The sequence below is a fragment of the Protopterus annectens genome, chromosome 7.part0, assembly GCF_019279795.1.
Source record: "Protopterus annectens isolate FY-2018-M chromosome 7.part0, PAN1.0, whole genome shotgun sequence".
In the NCBI taxonomy this organism is placed as follows: Eukaryota; Metazoa; Chordata; order Ceratodontiformes; family Protopteridae; genus Protopterus; species Protopterus annectens.
Genome location: NC_056739.1, coordinates 291,171,295 through 291,191,706, shown reverse-complemented (window position 1 = coordinate 291,191,706; position 20,412 = coordinate 291,171,295). Strand labels below are relative to the sequence as shown.

General features: G+C 41.0%; 1 protein-coding gene across 1 annotated transcript in view; it reads left to right on the top strand.

Annotated features, from left to right (window-relative positions):
* The window catches only part of DSTYK (dual serine/threonine and tyrosine protein kinase), a 1,161,378-nt gene extending 1,141,201 nt beyond the window's left edge, over positions 1 to 20,177 (top strand). The window contains exon 13 of the mRNA XM_044076801.1: positions 18,077 to 20,177. Coding sequence (XP_043932736.1) covers positions 18,077 to 18,264 — 188 coding nt within the window. The 3' untranslated portion in view covers positions 18,265 to 20,177. The remainder of the gene's footprint in view (positions 1 to 18,076) is intronic.
* Positions 20,178 to 20,412: the final 235 nt, after the last annotated feature.

Here is a 20,412-nt window from a genome sequence, read left to right as displayed (position 1 = left end):
ATGGTTATTAACCATGATGGGATTCATCCTAATAAAAGTATGCGTGTCACTAAGCATCACATTTAATTTGGAGCAATACATTGATTTGTTCATTATAACAATTGCTCCCCCCTTATCTGCTTGTTTCACAATGTTTTCATTTCGTGTTAATTTTTGTAATGCTTCTTTCTGTTCAAGGGTTAAGTTATGAAACTTTTTCTTCCTAAAACTATTAAAATATTTTTCAAATTCTTGTTCACACATTCTAATGAAAACATTTAATGCTGGATTAAATATTAAATATTTTACTGCATAAGTGATGCATAGGGTTAAATGTATGTAATAATTAATTGTTTTTAAAAAAAAAGGGAAAAAAGGTATTTAAAAGTGTATTCAAACAGTTTGTCTGATGTTCTGAAGAAATCTAGATTCACTAGATGAAAGCGGCGCTCAAAATAATGTCATCGTTGGTGCATGGTTTTTTAATAAAAACTAACTGCAGTACTATCGTGGTTCCTGACTCGTTGAGCTGTGTTGGGCTTACAAGTTGTGAGTTGGATTAAAAATTGGCATAAAAGTGCTAGGATGTTTAAGTTTTAAAATATTGCTTACATTTTCGTTTGCATTACTAATAACATTTCTAGTATTCTGATACATCTTTTGTAACATCACATTTCTTGCGAAACTTAAAATATCTAAAACCACCTGACTATGCTCTGCTTAAAGCCTCCAGTATAAACATTAGTCCCTTGTTGAGTACTTCCAATGTTATATCATCCAGAATAATATCTGAAATATTAACAACAATAGCCAATTGTTTTATTTTTTATTGTCTTGTTATCTGTATCTTCTTCTTGGAGCTTTCCTCTACTGAAAATGGACATGTATCCAGCTAGACTAGCCCGGTAAACAAATGTAAAATAAATAAATAATAATAAATAAATATCACCATTGTCACTGACCCCCCCCCCCCCCTAGTCATTCTGACACCTTTCGTCTCTAAAGAAATCCTAAAGAAAAGGAGGGCTTTTTATTGAAATTTGATAGGCTGATATCTATTTTAAATGTGAGGTTTTATACTGTGTGTTATCTGATTAAGGGCATATGGCCTGAAAAGCGCTCACCAGAGGAATTAAAGCAACTTCAGTGAAGAATCCCTCCCCCTCAGATAGGGATTCCCGAGCTTTAGACAGATGGGCTAAAAAAGTATACACCTCTGCTACTCTTGCTATTAGAGCATTTAAGTTGTCGGTTCCACATGCTGAAATCAGCAGCATACCATGGAACTCCTCAAACCAAAAAAATATCTTCCTTTCCTGCTTGTGCAGAAAATAGATTTACAAGAGCTAATGCAATCTGCAAGTCGAGTAACTAAGCACACCTTGCAGTGTGGCTGTGACGCCCTAGAAGCATCTTGCAGGGCAGCAGTCACTGGTTTTGTCCTTAGAAAGCATGCTTGGCTTAAGGAACAGACCTTGCCAGAACATGTCAAATCCAAATTATTGGACACACCATTGAACAAAGAACTTATTTGGCACCAAGGCAGAAGAGGTCTTAAAGAAGATGGAAGAAAAAGCTAAATCTATGCACACAGACTTCTTACAGGTCCTGCCTCGGAGGTTCAGTAGGCATTGCCCCTCCAAGCACTGGTCCTTTCCTGCCCCCTGCAGGCCATCTCAGCTCAGACCCAGGGGAAGCAGACCCCCCCCCCCCCAGACAGCAGCCCCAGGGAATGCAGAGATCTTAAGCAATGGAGTTCCTCCTCTTCAAAAAAAGGGAGTGCAAAGCCACCCCTTACCTCTGCCCACCTGCTTGTGCCCCTAGGAGGAAAACTCCTTCACAAGCAACAGAGCCCACTATTTTCAACGACCGATGGGTCCTCAACATAGTGTCCCAGGGTTACAAATTTTATTTCCACACACTGCTAACCCCAAAAGGGTTCCCAGATCCTTCTCCAAACCAGTGGGCAGAGGCCAAAAAGCAAGTCTTTTCCCTGCTGTCCATGAGGGCAATACAGCATGTTCCTGCAGAACAGATAGGCCAAGGTTTCTACTCTAGACTCTTCCTGGTACCCAGAAAAGAGGGCACATGGTGCCCCATCCTCTATCTATCCATTCTAAACGCCTTTCTGGTGATATCAAAATTCAAAATGCTCACCCCCCAGCAACTTCTACCAGTGCTTTCCAAGAATGCTTGGTTAGCCACCCTAGACCTAAAAGAGGCCTACCTACACATCCCAATCAGGGAATCATGCAGGAAATATCTTAGTTTCAGGGCAGGATCTATGCACTTTCAGTTCTCTGCACTTCCCCTTGTCTTATCTGCTGCTCCCAGAGTTTTCACAAAATGCCTGGTTCCTGCCATTGCTTTTTGCAGACAAAGAAATATTCAAATTTACCCATACTTAGACGACTGCCTGATTCAGGCAGACAGGAAAAGCTGTTACAGCACCTGACTTTTGTAAAGGATCTGCTGACATCCCTGTGGGGTATGCTGTCAACAAAAATAAATCAAAACTAGTCCCCACACAAAAAATTGTATTCCTGGGAGCAAGCCTGGACATAGATTCCCAGATGGCATTCCTTACTCAAGAAAAACAAGCCTACCTGACAGGCTACTTCTCTCAAGTAACCACCAGAACCTAGTTAATCGCAAGGAAAATCCTGCAAGCTCTAGGGTTCATGGCTTCCTGCATCCTACTCATTCCATATGCCAGACTGCATATGAGGAAACTACAGTGGTACCTAAAAAGCTTTTGGTGTCAACACTCAAGACCTGGAAACTCTCATACCAATGATACCTTGTCTAAGGAAAGATTTTCTTTGGTGGGCAGCAGCTTGCAACCACAACAAGGGACTTCCCTTCTCACAACCCCATGCCACCCAGACTCTCACTACCGATACATCAGACTATGCCTGTGATGCACACCTGGACTGCAGGTGCATTCATCGCCATTTGAGTCCAAATCAAAAACATTTGCACATCAACCAAAAAGAGATGTTAGCTGTTGAGCATGCTCTGACAACCTTCAGACCCCTACTCTCCCCGGGGCCTCTACTGATAAAAACAGACAACACAGTGATGTGGGATATCAACAAGCAGGGAGGGACTCACTCTTATCCTCTCTGCAGGCTCGCCATGACCCTTTGGCACACAGCCTCAACCATGCAGCTATGCCATGCTAGCACAATTCCTGCTAGACTGTCTAAACTCTCTGCCACTTCCAAATCTGGGAATAATAAGACTCCCCCCTATGGTAAACTGTCTCAATGACTTCCTTTTAAAATTTCCAAGCACTTATCAACTGACTGCCCCTTTGGGGGGAAAGTTTTCTCTTCATGCAAAGAATCGGGAACTCATTACCCAGGACAAATGGGTTTTAAATATAGTGTCTCAGGGATACAGATTTCACTTCCACACGTTGCCAACACCAAGCGTGGGTGGCCAGACCAACCCCTAAATCAGTGGGCAGAGGCCCAAAAACAAGTACTTTCTCTCAAGCATGTGGGCTATTCAACTAGTACCAGAAGAGGAAAAAGGGACAAGGTTTCTACTCAATTTTCCTGGTACCCAGAAAAGACGATTCATGACGTCCTATCCTGGACCTGACTACTCTAAACACATTTCTGGTGATTCCAAGTTTCAAGATGCTGACTCTTCAGTTGCTTCCTATGCTAAGCAAAGATGCCTGGTTGGCAACACTAGATTTAAAAGAAGCATACCTGCACATCCCAATCAGGGAATCTTGCAAAAAATACCTACGCTTCAAAGCAGGCTACACGCACTGCCAGTTTTCTGTACTGCCCTTTGTCTTATCTACTGCGCAAAAGGTATTCACAAAGTGCCTAGCTCCAGTCATTGCATTTTGCAGGCAAAGAAATATTCAAATATATCAATACCTGGACGATTGTCTAATTCAGGCAGAAAACCAGGACATACTTTTGAATCTGGCTTTTTTACAAAGGGAGATAACTTGTCTGGGGTACACCATAGACTAAAAGAAATCACACCTGGTACCCTGTCAATAAGTTATATTCCTAGGAGAAAGCTTGAATACGCTTCCCAGATGGCTTTCCTCACGCCAGAGAAACAAATTCACTTAACCTACTTCAAACAAGTGGTCACAAAAACCCTGCTATCTGCAAGGCAAATACTACAAACCTTGGGGTTCATGTCCTCCTGCATTCTTCTAATTCCATATGCAAGACTGCATATGAGGAAACTACAATGGTATCTAAAAAGCCTATGGTATCAACATTCTCCTGATCTAGAAGAAATGATTCCTATCATTCCTTGTCTGCCTAGAGTCCCTTTGGTGGGCAGAGGCCTGCCACCAAAACAAGGGAGTACCATTCACGCTAACACCTGCCACCCAAACCCTAACAGACGCATCAGACTATGCATGTGGGGCACACCTGGCAGGGAAGTGCATTCAGGGCAAATGGAAACCAATTCAAATGCACCTTCACATCAATCATAAAGAAATGTTAGCTGTACAGAATGCTCTGACATCCTTCAAAGACCACATTCTTCCAGGACAATTAATGGTAAAGGCGGACAACACCACTATTATGTGGTACATAAACAAGCAGGGGGATACACATTCTTACCCCCTCTGCACACTAGCCATGGCATTGTGGAACACAGCCCTGAGCTACTAAGTGCATCTACAAGCTCAGTTCCTGCCAGGAAAACTAAGTACACTGGCAGACAGACTAAGCAGAAACTTTTTCAACATGTTGACAAGCAAGTGGGGGAGCCCAGAGATAGATCTCTTTGCCTCACCCCAGAACTACCAGTTGGACAAATTTTGCATAAGAACTCATCACAAAAAAGCCTGGAAAGTGGATGCTCTGTCCTTCAGCTGGAAAAAACTATCAGTCTATGCCTTTTTCCCCTCTGCCTTTGCTCTCCAAAGTTCTACTAAAAGTCAAACAGGACAAACCAAAAATGATTGCTCTAGACTGGCCTCGCCAACACTGGTACTCACTCCTGTGCAGTGTCACACATTTCTCCCTGGCATCTGCCTCCGGCACTTTCCTTGCTGTCTAAGCATGCGAACCAAATTCTGCACCCTCAGCTGCAAACATTGAATCTTGCAGCTTGGCTAATCACTTAAATTCCCCCTTAGCATCCCTCAGCAAACCTGTGATGGATGTCATTTTGGAGGCGAGAAGACCAAGTACTATAAAATCTTATGCTGACAAATGGAAAAGATTCTGTGCCTGGAATCAGGCTCAAGGGATGAGCACAGCAGTGCCCAATTTACCTCAGATTTTGCAATACTTAACTGAGATGCTTCACAAGGGCCTGGCTTTTTCTTCCATAAAAATCCATGCCTCAGCCATTCCAGCTAATTACAACACAGACCCCACCCTCTTCTCTCATCCTCTTTTAAAGCAGTATCTTAGAGGGGCCAAAGACTTGAGACCACCCAGGAGAGCTCCAACCCCTGTCTGGGACCTTAATTTTGTATTGGAGAAACTCACTCTACCTCCTTTCGAGCCAGCTGCAACTGCAGACTTAAAATTTCTTTCCTGGAAAACAGCCTTCCTTTTAGTAATCACTTCAGCTAGGAGGATATCTGAATTACAGGCCCTTATGGCAGTGGAACCTTTCATCATTTTTCATGCGGACAGGGTGTCCCTCAGGACCAATCCATCATTCATGCCCAAGGTGGTATCCAGTGTGGCTCTTAATCAGTCCATTCATTTGCCAACTTTCGTTCCCAATCCACAGAGCAAGGGAGAGCAGATTCTTCATTCATTGGATGTACACAGACAACTTAGATTCTACTTGGACAGGACTAAATCTCAAAGAAAATCTGAACAACTGCTGGTAGCATTTGCTGCAGGGGCAGAGGGGAAGGCTATTTCAAAACAAACTATTTTTAAATGGATAAGCCATTGTATTTATTTCTGTTATAAGCACCATGGAAAGCCTATTCCCCAGGGGATCAGATCTCATTCCACCAGAGTTGCATCTACTTCAGCAGCCTCTCAGAGGTGTTCCTACCTGGGATATTCTAGAAGCTGCTACCTGGAGCTCAGTTCATACTTTCATCAAGCATGATCACTTACCAATTTTCTCTAACTCCAGCGCTGGCTTTGCTGTTCCTAATGCTGTATAAATCCATCCTCCCAACCTTAGCTTTGGGAATCTACCCAAATGGTAATGACTGCAACAGTGAAACACGATGAACATAGTGTAGTTGTGTTCACTTACCATAAATGTAGATGTTTGAGTGTATTCACTGTTACAGTCCTGGTTACCCTCCCTCCTGCCCCCTGTTTTCCTTTTACTATGCTTAAAAGCCTTTTTGATGTATTTGCTTTTGTTTGGAGGTATATTTTTGTGTTTCTAATTTTATATATATATATATATATATATATATATATATATATATATATATATATATATATATATATATATATATATAGGACCTATCCCATAGCAGGACCCAAGACTTTGTTAATCAGGCCGACTGAGGGCAGCCTGCCAGCAGATTACCCAAATGTAATGACTGCAACAGTGAATACACTCAAACATCTACATTTATGGTAAGTGTACACAACTGTACTTTCAGCAGATAGGTGGGAAGGTGTCTGTGTCTCAATTTTAATTACCCTGAGTTTTCATTGTAGTTATTATTGGCGCATGATCTGAAATAGTTATTGGATGTATATCAAGACCTTCACTTAAATATACATGTTCCTGTGAAGTGTAAGCTCAGCCTAGCCTAGGTTTTGTGTTGGGGAATATGTAAATTCACTCTGAATTCCTGGTACTGAATTCACATCTGCCATGCCAAATGTTTTCATTAATTTCTTCAAAAATCCTATCTTCCTCTATTTTCCCTTCTGGGCTCCCCCCCTACCCCCAGAAACATCTTCACTATTGCAAATCAAATTCTAGTCCTCGCCTCTAAATAATCCTTGCTGAAAGCTGATTATTTCTCCCATAATTTTCTTAAGCTCAATTATAGTAGTTTTAGGTGGAATACAAATACATGCCACTGTAATCCTCATCCCTTTGCCCATAGCCCATTAGTACTACAAATCTATCATCTTTTTTATTTTCTGTCACTGTTGGTGCGCCTCTTGAAATTAATAACTACCACTCTTTTCCTTTTGTTCCAAGTATTCAGCAGAATAAACATCCTGAAAACTTTTCTTTATCAAATGCACATGTTTAGGTGTTTCCAAGTGTGCATCCTGTAGCCTAGCTATTTGCACTCTACATTTTAATACTGCTCTCTCTTGTTTGTGAGACCATTGACATTTAAAAACATTACAGAAAGCGTCATTATATTAACTTATTCCCACCTTTTTATTTAGAATGGCTTTTTTGTTAAATGTCTAGTTCTGCCTTTTGTGTTGCTTGCATACACTGTCTGGCAGGTTGATCTTTTTTACAGTTGTTTCTTTTCCTGTACAGTTGAGCCTGTGTCACATCTTAAAGAACTTTGTTTCATTGAAAGCCATAAAAAAAAACACCCTCAAAACCCTCCTAAAACCTATTAACTTAACACACAAAACTATGTACATCTTCAAATATTGAAGTTTTACCCTCCTAATATAAACAAATGTTCCAAACTGACAACCACACTCAGACTTAGTTAACCAAAAAGAAAGGTCAATACTAGGACGCATAGTGCAGACTGTGCTTCATCTAAGTGCTGACTAGCTTTGTCCTATCTGTATCGCTCTCCCAGCTGAGTAAACACTTGAATGCTTTCAGAGAATGATCTCCTAGTCTTTTTTTCTTCATCACATGGAGACATGAGGACCAGATACAAAATTGCTATTAAGCATACATTTGCTGGAAAAAGCCTTATAATCAATATTTTTTAATTTACTTGCTTTCTCTTGAATCTTATTAGATCAAGCTAATGCAGTCATTCCCCTGTGCAAGAATGAGAAAAAGCACACTATTTTTTCTTTTGCCATGCTGTTTTAACCAGACTTTTTTTACATTGCAGTGCCAGTATTTCTTAAAACTGAAAAAGGGCAAAGAGAAGGGAGAGAGAGAAAAAAGGAGTAACTGCTTACATTAGTATCCCCATTACACTTAAAAATAAATAAATACAAAAATAAAATAATTGAGAAAACTTTACTTTATGGCATGCAAAGAAAATAGTGCCATTAAGAAAAACATTTTACTTGGTTTACTTTCTCCCTCATCTTCCCCTCTAAGTATTTTTCCAAACATTGACATGAAGTAGGGCATATGCTTTAGAGTCCCCTACAAGTTTAACAAAGTCCAAAAGAGTCCAATATTTCCAGTTTTTCTTTCTGGCATGTTTAAGTACAGTTATTTGTAATCCCACATTTGTCAGTTTCCAAGTTACTGGTTTTATTCCTGTTCCTCTCCATTTTCCATGTCCTGTCTCTGCTTCATTTCCAATGTGCTCACAAATCTAGTCGATTCTTGGTTTTTTTTCCTTCTGTCAACATTTTCTGTTGAAACATTGGAAAAGGTTTCACTGGCAGTGTTTATGTTGTCTTTAATACCAGAACAAGAAGAAGCAGAATCTCCTCCTCTTTCATAACTCGCTTTTTGTTGGACAGACTTTTCTATTTCCACCTTAGCATGTACTAAATCAAAAAATTCTATCATCTGCAGGGAAGAATATTTTAAGATAGTGGAGTACAGCAGTTTGAATTTCATGCCTGCTTCTCAAAATTTCCTAAATAGGGGAATAAATTTACTCCTCTTCTGCCTGGTATACAATAAATAATTCTCTACAAACGCTCTGCTGTCTCCCACTTTTAGTACTTTGTCTTCCTGCCACAGTTTTGTCAGAATCATCTCCTCCTGATGCTAGGATTGCTTCTTAAGTATTAAAGGTCTAGGTTGCATTCTTATAGCCAGGTTTTGAAGCACACTGTGTCCTTTCAGTTAACTCCTGCTGCGGAATGCCAGTCCTATTGCTTATTTGCTTTCATAAAATTAATAGTGTGTTCCTTTCAGCTTCTGTGGTACAGCAGAAAATCTCAGAATGTTCTTCGTGTTTCACTGTTGCAGTCATCACATTTGGGTTATCTGCCTGCAGGTAGCCCGCAGCCGGCCTGAATACCAGAGTCTTCGGATTACTACGTCAGGTGCTGTCACTTCTTCCATGACGTCAGGTTGTCAGGGGTATAAAACATGCAGCTGACACAGTTACATCAGTTTTTCTTGATGTGTGGTGCCCAAAGCAGCAGCAGTTTGCAAGTGCTGGTCAGCTGACTCCTGAAATTTTCATTTTCGAGTTTCAGACCTGAAGTCTTCAAAAAGATAAGTACCCCGTTTGGGATCCTTTTTACTTGCTCTATCCGATGTCAGAAAAACTTAACAATTGTCTTGCCTGTGGAAAGCAAATACCTCATAGAGATTTTCATTCTTACTGCGTCACCTGTTTAGGCCCAGACCATGACGTCCCTTGCTATCGATTTTGTGCCTTGTTCAACGCATAAACTATTCATCCTCGGGCTATTTTTGTAGCTAAATACTTCCGTTCTCGATCTCCGTACTCCAAAATGGCTTCGTTAAGCCAGCCGACTACCGATCTTCAGAAAAAAACGTAAGGCTAAAGACAGAGACCGCATAGGTCCAAAACTGCCAACGACTCTTCCATTAAGTTAGTCGCCAGTCTGCCGGTACTCAGTGAGGCACTTTCGCAGCCCTTGATACCTGCTACTACAGATTCGCAGGCCTCTACTGAGACCCATTAGGAGTCTGGTATGCCGCGAGATGCTTCTTCGACTATGGAACCTGTGGATTTTCATAGTAAACAGACAACTTCGTTTCAAGCTAAGAATACCAAATTCCTCTGGCCTAAAGCTCACACTACGCCTAGGAAACTGACTACCAAAGTGCATTCTCGGGCCCAGTTGCCTCTAAAAAACAATTATTAAAATGGCTGAAGACCTTATTGCCTTATTTAGACAAAGCTAACCTTCCCCCTCTAAGAGACCTAGAACTGATTTTCTTTCTGATTCTTCTGATCAGGAATCTGATATCTGTGTTACTTCTGACTACCAAGATTTACCCTTATCTACTTATGAGGTTTCTGATGCAGAGAATTCCATTCCCTCTGCTTCCCCCCCAGAAGATTTTTCTTTTGGTGAAACCTTGCTTACCCTTAGGGAGCATTTCCGCTGGGAAAGCCAGGACTATTCGTAGTCCAAAAAGAGACTAAGGGAATTTTTAAGCCTGCCTCAACACAGGCCTCTAGCTATCCCTCCTGTTCTGGAGATTGTAGATGATTTCTTGGAATCCAGCCTTACCCTAGACACTTTGCCTCCAGCTCCCAGGAAACCTGACAAGGTACTACAGAGTACCCGACTCTCTCAAATTCCTTTTCAAGAATCCTATTACGGATCCAAAGACCATTTCCCAAGGACCAAAAGGCATTAAGGCTACTACTGCCAAAAATCCTACCCCTTCTGATAGGGGCTTTAGACAGATGGCGTAAGAAGGTATACACTTCTGCTACTTTGGCCATTAGGGCTTTAAATTGCCAGTTTCATATGTTAAAAGTTTCAACAGCATATTATGAGACTACTTAAACAGAAAATGATTCCTGACTCTGCTGAACAGAAAGATTTACAAGAGTTGATGCATTCTGTTGACCAAGTTGGTAAACATAATTTGCAATGTGGTTTTGATGCTTTAGAAGCATCTTGCAGGGCTGCTGTCACTGGGTCTGTACTTGGAAGGCATGCTTGGCTTAAGGAGCAAAACTTGCCAGATCATGTTAAAGCTAAATTACTGGATGCACCCTTAAACCAAGACCGCCTTTTTGGCAACAAAGCAGAAGTTGTCCTCAAATGGATGGAGAAAAAAGCTAAATCTATACAAACTGTTAAAGATTTCTTACAAGTACAGCCACCTAGATTCAGTAGGCGTTGGCCTTCAAAGAAATGGTCCTTTCCAGGCCTTCTCAGTCCAAACTCAGGAGCAGCAGACCACCAAGACTTCAGTGTCAGGCTGTGCACAGATGTAAGTAGTGGGGGGCTCCCACTTCCAAAGCAGGGAGTAGTAAGCCCACCCCCCTTTGGTAAAATGGCACAATGACTTCTCCTTAACTCTTCCAAGCTTTGCTCAACTACTTGCTTCCTTAGGAGGAAAGCTCGCCCTGCATGCAAAAAACTGGGAACTCATTGCCCAAGACAAATGGGTTTTAAACAGTTTCCCTAGGATGCAGATTCCACTTCCACTCACTCCCAACCCCAAGTGGATGGCCAAACCTCCCCCCAAATCAGTGGACGGCGGCCCAAAAACAAAATGCTCTCTCTTCTCAATATCAGGGCCATTCAACCTGTCCCAGCAGAACAAAGGGGACAAGGTTTTTATTCAAGACTGTTCCTGGTTCCCAGAAAAGAAAACTGGCGTCCTATCCTGGACCTGTCTACTATCAACACCTTGCTGGTGGTTCCAAAATTCAAAATGCTAACTCAACAGCTTCTTCCTATGCTAGTGAAGGATGCCTGGCTGGCAACCCTAGACTTAAAGGAAGCTTACCTGCACATCCCAATAAGGGAATCCTGCAGAAAATACCTACGTTTCAGGGCAGGCTTCATGCACTGTTAATTCTCTCCACTTCCCTTTGGCTAATCTACTGCGCCCAGGGTATTCACAAAGTGCCTAGCTCCAGCCATTGTGTTTTGCAGGCAGAGAAATATTCAGACTTACCCATACTTGGATGATTGCCTGATTCAGGCAGAGAGTGTCAGGACTTGCTATTACAACACCTGGCATTTGTAAAGAGATTTCTAACCTCACTGGGGTACAGCATCAATGAGAAGAAATCATGCTTAATACCCTGCCAACAGATTGTATTCCTGGGCGCAAGCTTGAACAAAACTTCCCAGATGGCATTTCTCACTCCAGAGAAGCAAGTTTGACAACCTACTTCACAAACTGTTGGCCACAAAAACCCAGCTATCTGCAAGGAAAATCCTGCAAGCCATGGGATTCATGGCCTCTTGAACCTACAAGCTCAATTCCTGCCAGGCAAACTACATTCACTGGCAGACTACTTGAGCAGAAATCTCATGGACCCACACGAATGGAAACTGGAACCCAAAATATTCAAGCTCTTGAGGAACAAACGGGTGACACCCGAGGTAGACCTGTTTGCCTCCCCTCAGAACTACCAACTGAACAAATTCTGCACCAGAACTTCCTACAGTCAAGCTTGGAAAATGGATGACCTGTCCTTTTCCTGGGAAAGCCTCTCTGTTTATGCCTTTCCCCCTTTGCCTCTCTTCTCGGAGGTTCTACTAAAGCTCAAATAGGACAAGCCAAGGACAATACTGATTGCCCCAGCCTGGCCACGCCAACACTGGTACCCCCTTTTGCACTGTCTGACAGTGCTACAACCATGGCACCTGCCTCAGACCCCTTCCCTGCTATCCCAGCAGGCGGGACAGATTCTGCACCGTCTGCTTCAAACCCTGAACCTTGCAGCCTGGCTAATTCCCTGAGCTCTCTTCTAGCAACCCTCAGTAAGCAGGTGCTGGATGTCATTCTTGAGGCAAGGAGGCCTAGTACTAGAAAATCCTATTCTGAAAAGTGGAAAAGATACTGTTCCTGGAGTCGGGCTCAGGAGATGGGCACCGGTGCCCAGCGTACCTCATATTCTAGATTAACAGAAATGCTCCACAAGAGCCTGTCTTTCATTAAGATCCATGCCTCTGCCATTTCAGCACATTATAATACTGAGCCCACCCCTCTTCTCTCATCCCCTGCTAAAACGATTCTTTAGAGGGGGCAAAAATTTAAGACCTCCCAGGAGAGTTCCCACACCAGCCTGGGAACTTAACTTTGTATTGGAAAAACTCACTCTTCCCCCCTTTGAACCAGCTGCTACAGCAGAGTTGAAATTCCTTTCTTGGAAAACAGCCTTTCTAGCCATCACTTCAGCAAGAAGAGTGTCTGAACTGCAGGCCCTCATGGCAATGGAACCCTTCATTGTCTTCCATGCGGACAGGGTTTCCCTCAGGACTAATCCAACCTTTATGCCCAAGGTGGTGTCTAGTGTGGCTCTAAACCAGTCTATTCATCTGCCTACTTTTGTCCCTAATCTACAAAATAAAGGGGAAAGGATATTGCATTCTCTGGACGTGCACAGACAGCTTCGATTCTATTTGGACAGGACTAAGCCTCTCAAAGTCTGACCAGCTGCTTAGTTAGGTTTGCTGCAGGGGCAGAGGGGAAGGCAGTTTCAAAGCAAACCATTTCCAAATGGATAGCCCATTGCATTTATCTCTGTTACAAGCACCATGGAAAACCTACCCACAGGGGATAAGATCACATTCCACCAGGGCTGCATCTATCTCTACAGCATTTCTCAGAGGAGTCCCTACCAGGGACATCCAGGAAGCTGCTACATAGAGCTGTGTACATACTTTCACCAAGCATTACCACCTGCCTATTTTTTCTAAATCCAGAGGTGGATTTGCCACAGCAGTCTTACAGGGCCTGATTGCTCGCCCTAATGCTCTTTAACTACCTCCATCCTTCATTAGCTTTGGGAATCAACTCAAATGTGATTACTGCAACGGTGAAACACGAAGAACATAGTACAGTTGTGTACACTTAGCATAAATGTAGATGTTTGAGTGTATTCACTGTTGCAGTCCCGGTTACTCTCCCTCCAGCCCCCCTGACTTCTCTTGACTTTTACCTTTTTCTTCTTGTTTGGCAAATATTATATCATGTGTATTTGCTTTTTGCTGGGAATGTTCCATACCATATAATTGTTCCCTATTGTGGGGGCACCTGACATCTGGGGCAAGAAAAACTGATGTAATGGCATCGGCTGCATGTTTTATACCCTTGACGAACCAACGTCATGGAAGAAGCGCCGGCACCCGATACAGAAATCCAAAGACTCTGGTATTCAGGCTGGCTGAGGGATACCTGAAGGCAGATATCCTAAATGTGATGACTTCAACAGTGAATACACTCTAACATCTATATTTATGGTAAGTGTACACAACTGTACTTTTTCCCTACGTGCTCTGTCCTCTAATTCTATTATTTTTAAACATCTCTTCTTGAGCAGTCTCCTGTTCAGCTTGTCTTCATTTTGACCTCTGATTTTTACCATTTATCACCTCATCTGAATATCTGTTTAAAGCTTCTTCCATTTTTCCAGCCTTTTATTGTTTGTGTTGATATACTCCATCAGCATTTCATTTATTTTAATCAGGTTTGTGTGCAGTTGTCTTGTACTTTCCTCTACGTTACTGGAAGTCATGTCTGGAGCTTGCACTGGTTTTTGCTGAACTGCAGTACTTTTCCCAGTCAGTGTTTTTTCCTCATCTTTTGTAGCTATTTTTCCTTCAGGTCCTCTTTCCTTTTTCCTAGCATCCAGGCAGTGCATTTACTAGCCAGTTACTGAAATTTACCCAGAAATATAAATCCATTGGCTTTCTCTGGTAAGTTTCTGTTTTCACATTAGGTGAGCTAGAATTAAGCTGTTATTCAATGTGTAGCCATTTTGGAAGTCCCCAGAATTCAAGATGTTAACCCTTCAAGACATGCTACCACCCCTATTTCCACAGGCCCTGATTGCCACCCTTGATTTCAGAGATGCCTAACTTTCTTTCACATATCTATCCACAGGGACTGATAGTGCTTTTTGTAATTCAAAGCAAGGGGCTTCCACTATCAGTTTTCATTCGTGCACTTTGGTTTGCTGACTTTACCCAGGAGATTTAGTGTGCTTTGCTCCAGTAATTGCTTTCTGAATTATCAGGGAAGTACACTTATACCCATAATTTGCATCAGTCAGGCACTTTTCCAGGAAGAGATGAACAGGACCTTCGTTTTCACCATGGGATGCTTGTAGTCTAGGTTTTTTCCATTGAAAATCTAGAAATCAAATCTAACATCTAGAGGTAGAGGTGGACTGGTTCTGAGCTGCTGAGGTCAGGCCAGGCATCTGAGAGCAATGACAGGATTTACAATAGTCAAGACTACTGCAACAGTGATTGAGTTGAGCAGCCACTCTTCTAGCAAGTTCCTACAGAATTGTACCTTCCTTCCAGTCTGTAGCACTTCTGTTCCACAGAATTAGAAATCTGTTATATGGTGTTTAGTTGGCCACTTGTCTGAATGTGAGCTTGCTTGACAAGTGGAATTTGATTTTTTGACAGTGCAGCCATTAAATATTTTAAGGTACAAGGGAAAGCTTTGCACGAGTTAAGGTCTGTGTAGACAGTTAAGTCAGTACATATCAGTGCAATATAGTGGCCCAGGTTTGCTCTGCAGGTGTCACCCATTACTGGTGGTTTTATAATCCTAAAGACACAGTGCAGCAGTAAAAGTACTGCTGAATGAGTAGCATGCTAGACTGCATCTAGTATTAGTTTTTGACACACATTCGGGGTGAGTCTTGTTAAATTGCTTTCTTCAGAAAGGTATGGCTGCCTAAAAAAGTCTTGCTAACCTTTTTATCATCCAATGGGAGCAGTAAATCAGGGTTGTTGAGGTATCCTGGTCCTGTGAATGAATGTTTCAGATGCTCTGCATGGTCTCATTTCTTTCATGCCCTTGCTCGCAATTTTGTTTCTTGCTTGTATATGCCTGTATGTAGCTGTAAAGATTTGCTATTTTTTGTGGTTTGTAGCTACTCATATTTGGCAGTGCCATACAAGATGCTTTTTCACAGCTGTTGCGCGCGCCCCCCCCCCCTCCCCCGCTAATGCTGCGTGTGTGTTCATGTGAGTTTCACGTTTGTGGTCATTGTAGTCTTAAGATCCTTGCACAGACTTTTTCATCAAATTCTGTATCTGCAGATCTGTACATTTGTTTGTCTAATCACGCATGTGTATCAAATGATGTTGAGTCACATTTCAGTCTGCCACCCCATCCCTTTGAGAACTGTGATAAGATTTATAGAAAGAGGGTGCTTCTTTAGTGAAACACGTAACTCAAAGGTAATAGACATCCATAGAAAATAGTCATATCAAATGCTGTAGATCTAGACTGCTGAAGAAATGAGATAGCTGTATTGGGCAGTTTGTGAGCCGAACATGTTCCTAATAACTGAAAGTTGCATTTACTGAAACATTTAAATGCAAGTAAATGATCTTATTTTATTTAAAATGTCTGACATGCATCGTGTAAAGATGAAGTGGACACTGTAACATACTGTGTGCGGTTTCGCAGAAAGCATATTTAAAGCTGCACACATGTACAAATCTACTTAGTGTTGCTTGTCATAGACCACAAATTCCTTCTGGGAGACGGACTGAATAAACACCTCAGACAGTAGAAGCTAATCTTGTTTCTGTTGTATACTAGGCATCCTGACAGATGTTAATATAATGCATCCACCTGCTAAACCTGAGGTGGAGGAGGGACACAGAGTTCATTTACCTAAAAGTAAGAGGAGTACAGGGGTCTCTCTGTATACCCTTCACATTTCCATTATAGCACTGTTCAGAAAAGGAACTGACACATTATCTTGCCTTTTTGCCATTTTCATTGAAATAAAGCAGGTGAAGAGTGTTAGCCTTCTGCCATTGAGCCTTCCCTCAGGACTTGCAGGTTCTCCAAATTCACCACACCTCGACCTAGCTAGACCCAGAGGGAGTGGATTATATTTGTCACCTCGTCAGGTATTTCATGCATGAGCCACACTGTCCGTGTCATACTTGTTAATGATACCGTTAGCCAAAAAATAAGCTGCTCCCTCCTGTAGTCAGTTGTCAATACTGCCTGTCATGTACAACAGGAAGAATTCAGCTCCCTTAGGGGATGTCTGAAATTTCTGTAAGTTGTATGAATTAGTAAGGAATGATATTGCAGCAGTAACCTATCCATTGTAGTGCGTTAGCATGAAGGTAGTCCCCTAGCTGTACTATCCTTTTGAAAAAGGATAAGGTAAACTGAATGGGAGATACTGGGAATGTAGTTTTTCATGGTGGTCTGCAACATGCTGGTAGACAAACTTCTCCATATGTAGACACTGTATATGTAAACAAGTATGAATCTCTTGTGGAGATGACTCCTTTTGGACTTCTGGTTATTGGCTAAATGTATTTGCAGTAGCAGCTGATTGAGACATTCATCATTTATAGAAATCTAATGACACTTTCATCATTTATAAAAATCTAATGACACTTTCTGTGGAACTGTTTTTCTCCCCTCTACATTGTCGGTAACACTAATGTAGCTGCCATTTTTCTGGAATGAAAGACTGTACTGAGAATAGTTCTTTAACTTAAAAAAAGATTCAGTAAAAATTCCCACCATAAGCAGTTATACACTCAAAATTTCTTAAAATAATTAAAGTAGATTTTGCATCTTCAGTAATGGTTCTTTTCCAGACTTTTTTCTAACATTGTAATCTTCATGCATCAAAGTCTTCAGCATTTTAGTTTGTCATAGGACAGTTACTGTCTTCAGACATGTAAACAGTATACAATTACTGACCTGATAAAGGGGGTCTTGAAATCCCAGCAGACCCACAGACTGGAATCTAGGTTGCTGCACTGTTTGTAACATAGATGTTATGTATTCCTCATGTTCAGGCATTTGGATATGGGTATATTTTGTTACAGAACTAACTTGTCAATGTTTTTGCTTTTATTAAACTTTGATTTATAGCATTGTTTCACTGCAGGTAATATTCCATCAGTTTGTCTTGGACATAAAGTAGCAATTTTGATGCTGAAGCTGACCACTCTTCATAATTAAGATGAATGTTGTAACTAATAAATTGCTGTGCTTCACATCCACCTCCCACTCTCCTCTGTTACTTCCACTTTTTTCTCAAACTGTTGTTCTGTAAACTGCTCCTAATTATACGACTTGGTCTAATAAGCTTAATTTAGAGATTTGGTATAATGCCTTGTCCCCAGCATTGGGGAACCAACTGTCTAGCTCTTACAGCAGTTAGTGAGCCATTTTGGTGTTTGCTACTGACACACTTTGAAGAAGCCATTTTAACCAAGCTGCAGAATTCACTGCATCTTCCTTTTAGCTTTCACTCTGTTTTTGGCATAATTATGAACCTTTAATTTTTGAAAAACAAAATGTTCTGCTTTTTTGATTACTAGCCCCAACTGAGTTATGGAATATTTTTCTTTGACAGGTTGTCGACCTGAGAGACTTCCTAAATTTGATGAAGAATGTTGGCAGCTGATGGAAGCGTGTTGGAATGGTGACCCTTCCAAGCGTCCCCTTCTTGGCATAGTGCAGCCTATGTTGGAGAGTATTAAGGACAGACTCTGTAGATCAGACTCTGAACAAACAAGAAAAGAACTGGAAGACTCCTTGTAAACTTAACTGTGCAAAGAACCTATATTTTTCCTTGGTGGAAGTTTTACCATTCATATGACACCCTCCTAATGCTGTGTGATGAATGTCCTAGCATACCAGTCTACGCTGTGGACCTGTTAACTGATAAAATGGCAGTTTCTGTTCCCTTTTGTAGGTATCCAGGGGCACCATCACACTGCATGTAGACTACAAGAAATGTTCTTATCCTTCACCTGCTAGCCACATACTAGTGATTTCTGCAATCCGAAAACATCTAAGGGTTATTACTAGGACTGGATTTCACTGGCTGCATTTTAATGAAGTAATGTGAGGAGAACAATTGGTTATCAAGACATTGAAGAGCTTAAAGTACATCTTCCTTGAAGTGAAAGAGATGCCCTGAAATGAAGCCCATTTGACAAGAGTGCATTCAGTCCATTGTTACAGTACACTAATGGCTTTGATCACTGTTCCATCTTCGACTGCTGTGCTTTGTGCTATTAGTAAATATTGTACCTTAACCTTTGGAGCAGTGAAAAATGCCTTTTGGTTTTTGGCATTGAGTATATCCACTTGATTGTGAATGCGGTAGGATGCTGAAGATCGCTCCACTTCAAAATCATCATGGGTGTCTTCAGAAAACGAGACGGAGTCATTTTGTATGTAATAATGGCGCAAGTCCAACAGTTACTGCAGTGATGATACAGTTTGCAGATAACTTCCATAGTGTTCAACTGTAGCTTTAAAATTGCATACCTACTGACATTTTTTAAGTTTCAGATTGACTTGCAGTGTAACTTGCAACAACACAATAGTCCCAACAGATTTTTTTTTCTTGCAGGATTGATTTTGAGAGAGCTGTCTTGCGTGTGAGAGGCTGTTGCACGGCTGAACCTCTGTGGTGTCTTAAAGATTTTCTTTTTTTCTTTTGTTTATTCTGGAAAGCTGCTTTTAGATTAAAATTTTGTTTAGTAGATTTTGTGAAGTAACACAATAGTATCCACAACTAAAATTGTAATTATCTGGATATTCCATGTGTGTGCTTCATGGTCTTATTCACAGCAAGCAGCTTACTTTAGCTTTTACTTGGAACAGACTTGAACACAAATGTCTTTACTTGCAGTGCCAGGTAATGTAAACTGTGCGTTTACCAAAAAAAATAAGCTGTTAGCCCCGAGCTTCTAGTGAATTTCTGGAACTCTGTATTTAAAATAAGTAAAATAGAATAAAGTAACTGATTCACATACCTCACAGCTATGACTTGTATTGTTTATCCATATTATAAGTAAACTGCTTGCTGTGATAGCATAAATGCAGCCCATAGGTTCCACTATTACATGCTTTCACTTCACACTTGTCAGCTTTCCAGACTGCATGAATATGCTGCTTGACGACAAAAGGGGGATTAATTCACTGACCCAGTAAGTAAAGTAATGGCTTTATTTTAAAAGTTCTGTCTTTCCTGAGATCAGCTCAGATCAGTGCACTTTTGTATGTGTTAGCATTAAATAGTTTTAAATTGGATTGTCAGATAAAAATGTTCAGTTTATATATCAGTTTTAATAAATGTTATTTATTTGTAAGTATTGTATGAGTGATTGGATCAAGCATGGTGAAAGACTCAAGGAAAGTATTTCTACACCTTGTCTTTAGAAGGGTGTCATTTCCCCTTCTCATACATTTCTGCTTTTTTTGATAATTTCAGATACAAGGACATCTTAATTAAATTTTTCTGTGAAATAGAATCTGATGTCACAACTTTGCATGTGCCTAGTTACATATGAAACAATATTGCTATACATTAACCTAATTTAGGTACTTTATTTCTTGAATTCTGAAAATGAAACCGTACACACATTTGAGTAGCAGTAAATTAGGAGGGTATTCACTGCATTCTGAGAAGTTCTGAATTTGGAAATAAAGCATTGCAGTCTGAGGCACAGAAATATATCATTATATATTAAGTGTAATTTTAAGCACTGGAAGTGATGTGCATTGGCACAGTTTGCATTCTTACTGTATGCAGACAGTAAGATTGTCACGTCATTCTGTAAAAAAAAAAAAAAAAAAATGTACAGAACAACATCAGGATTGTGCTGGAGCTTACAAGATATGGACTATTAGAAAATGAATGCACTTGCTTTATGCTTTTGTTTTCCCCAGAATGAA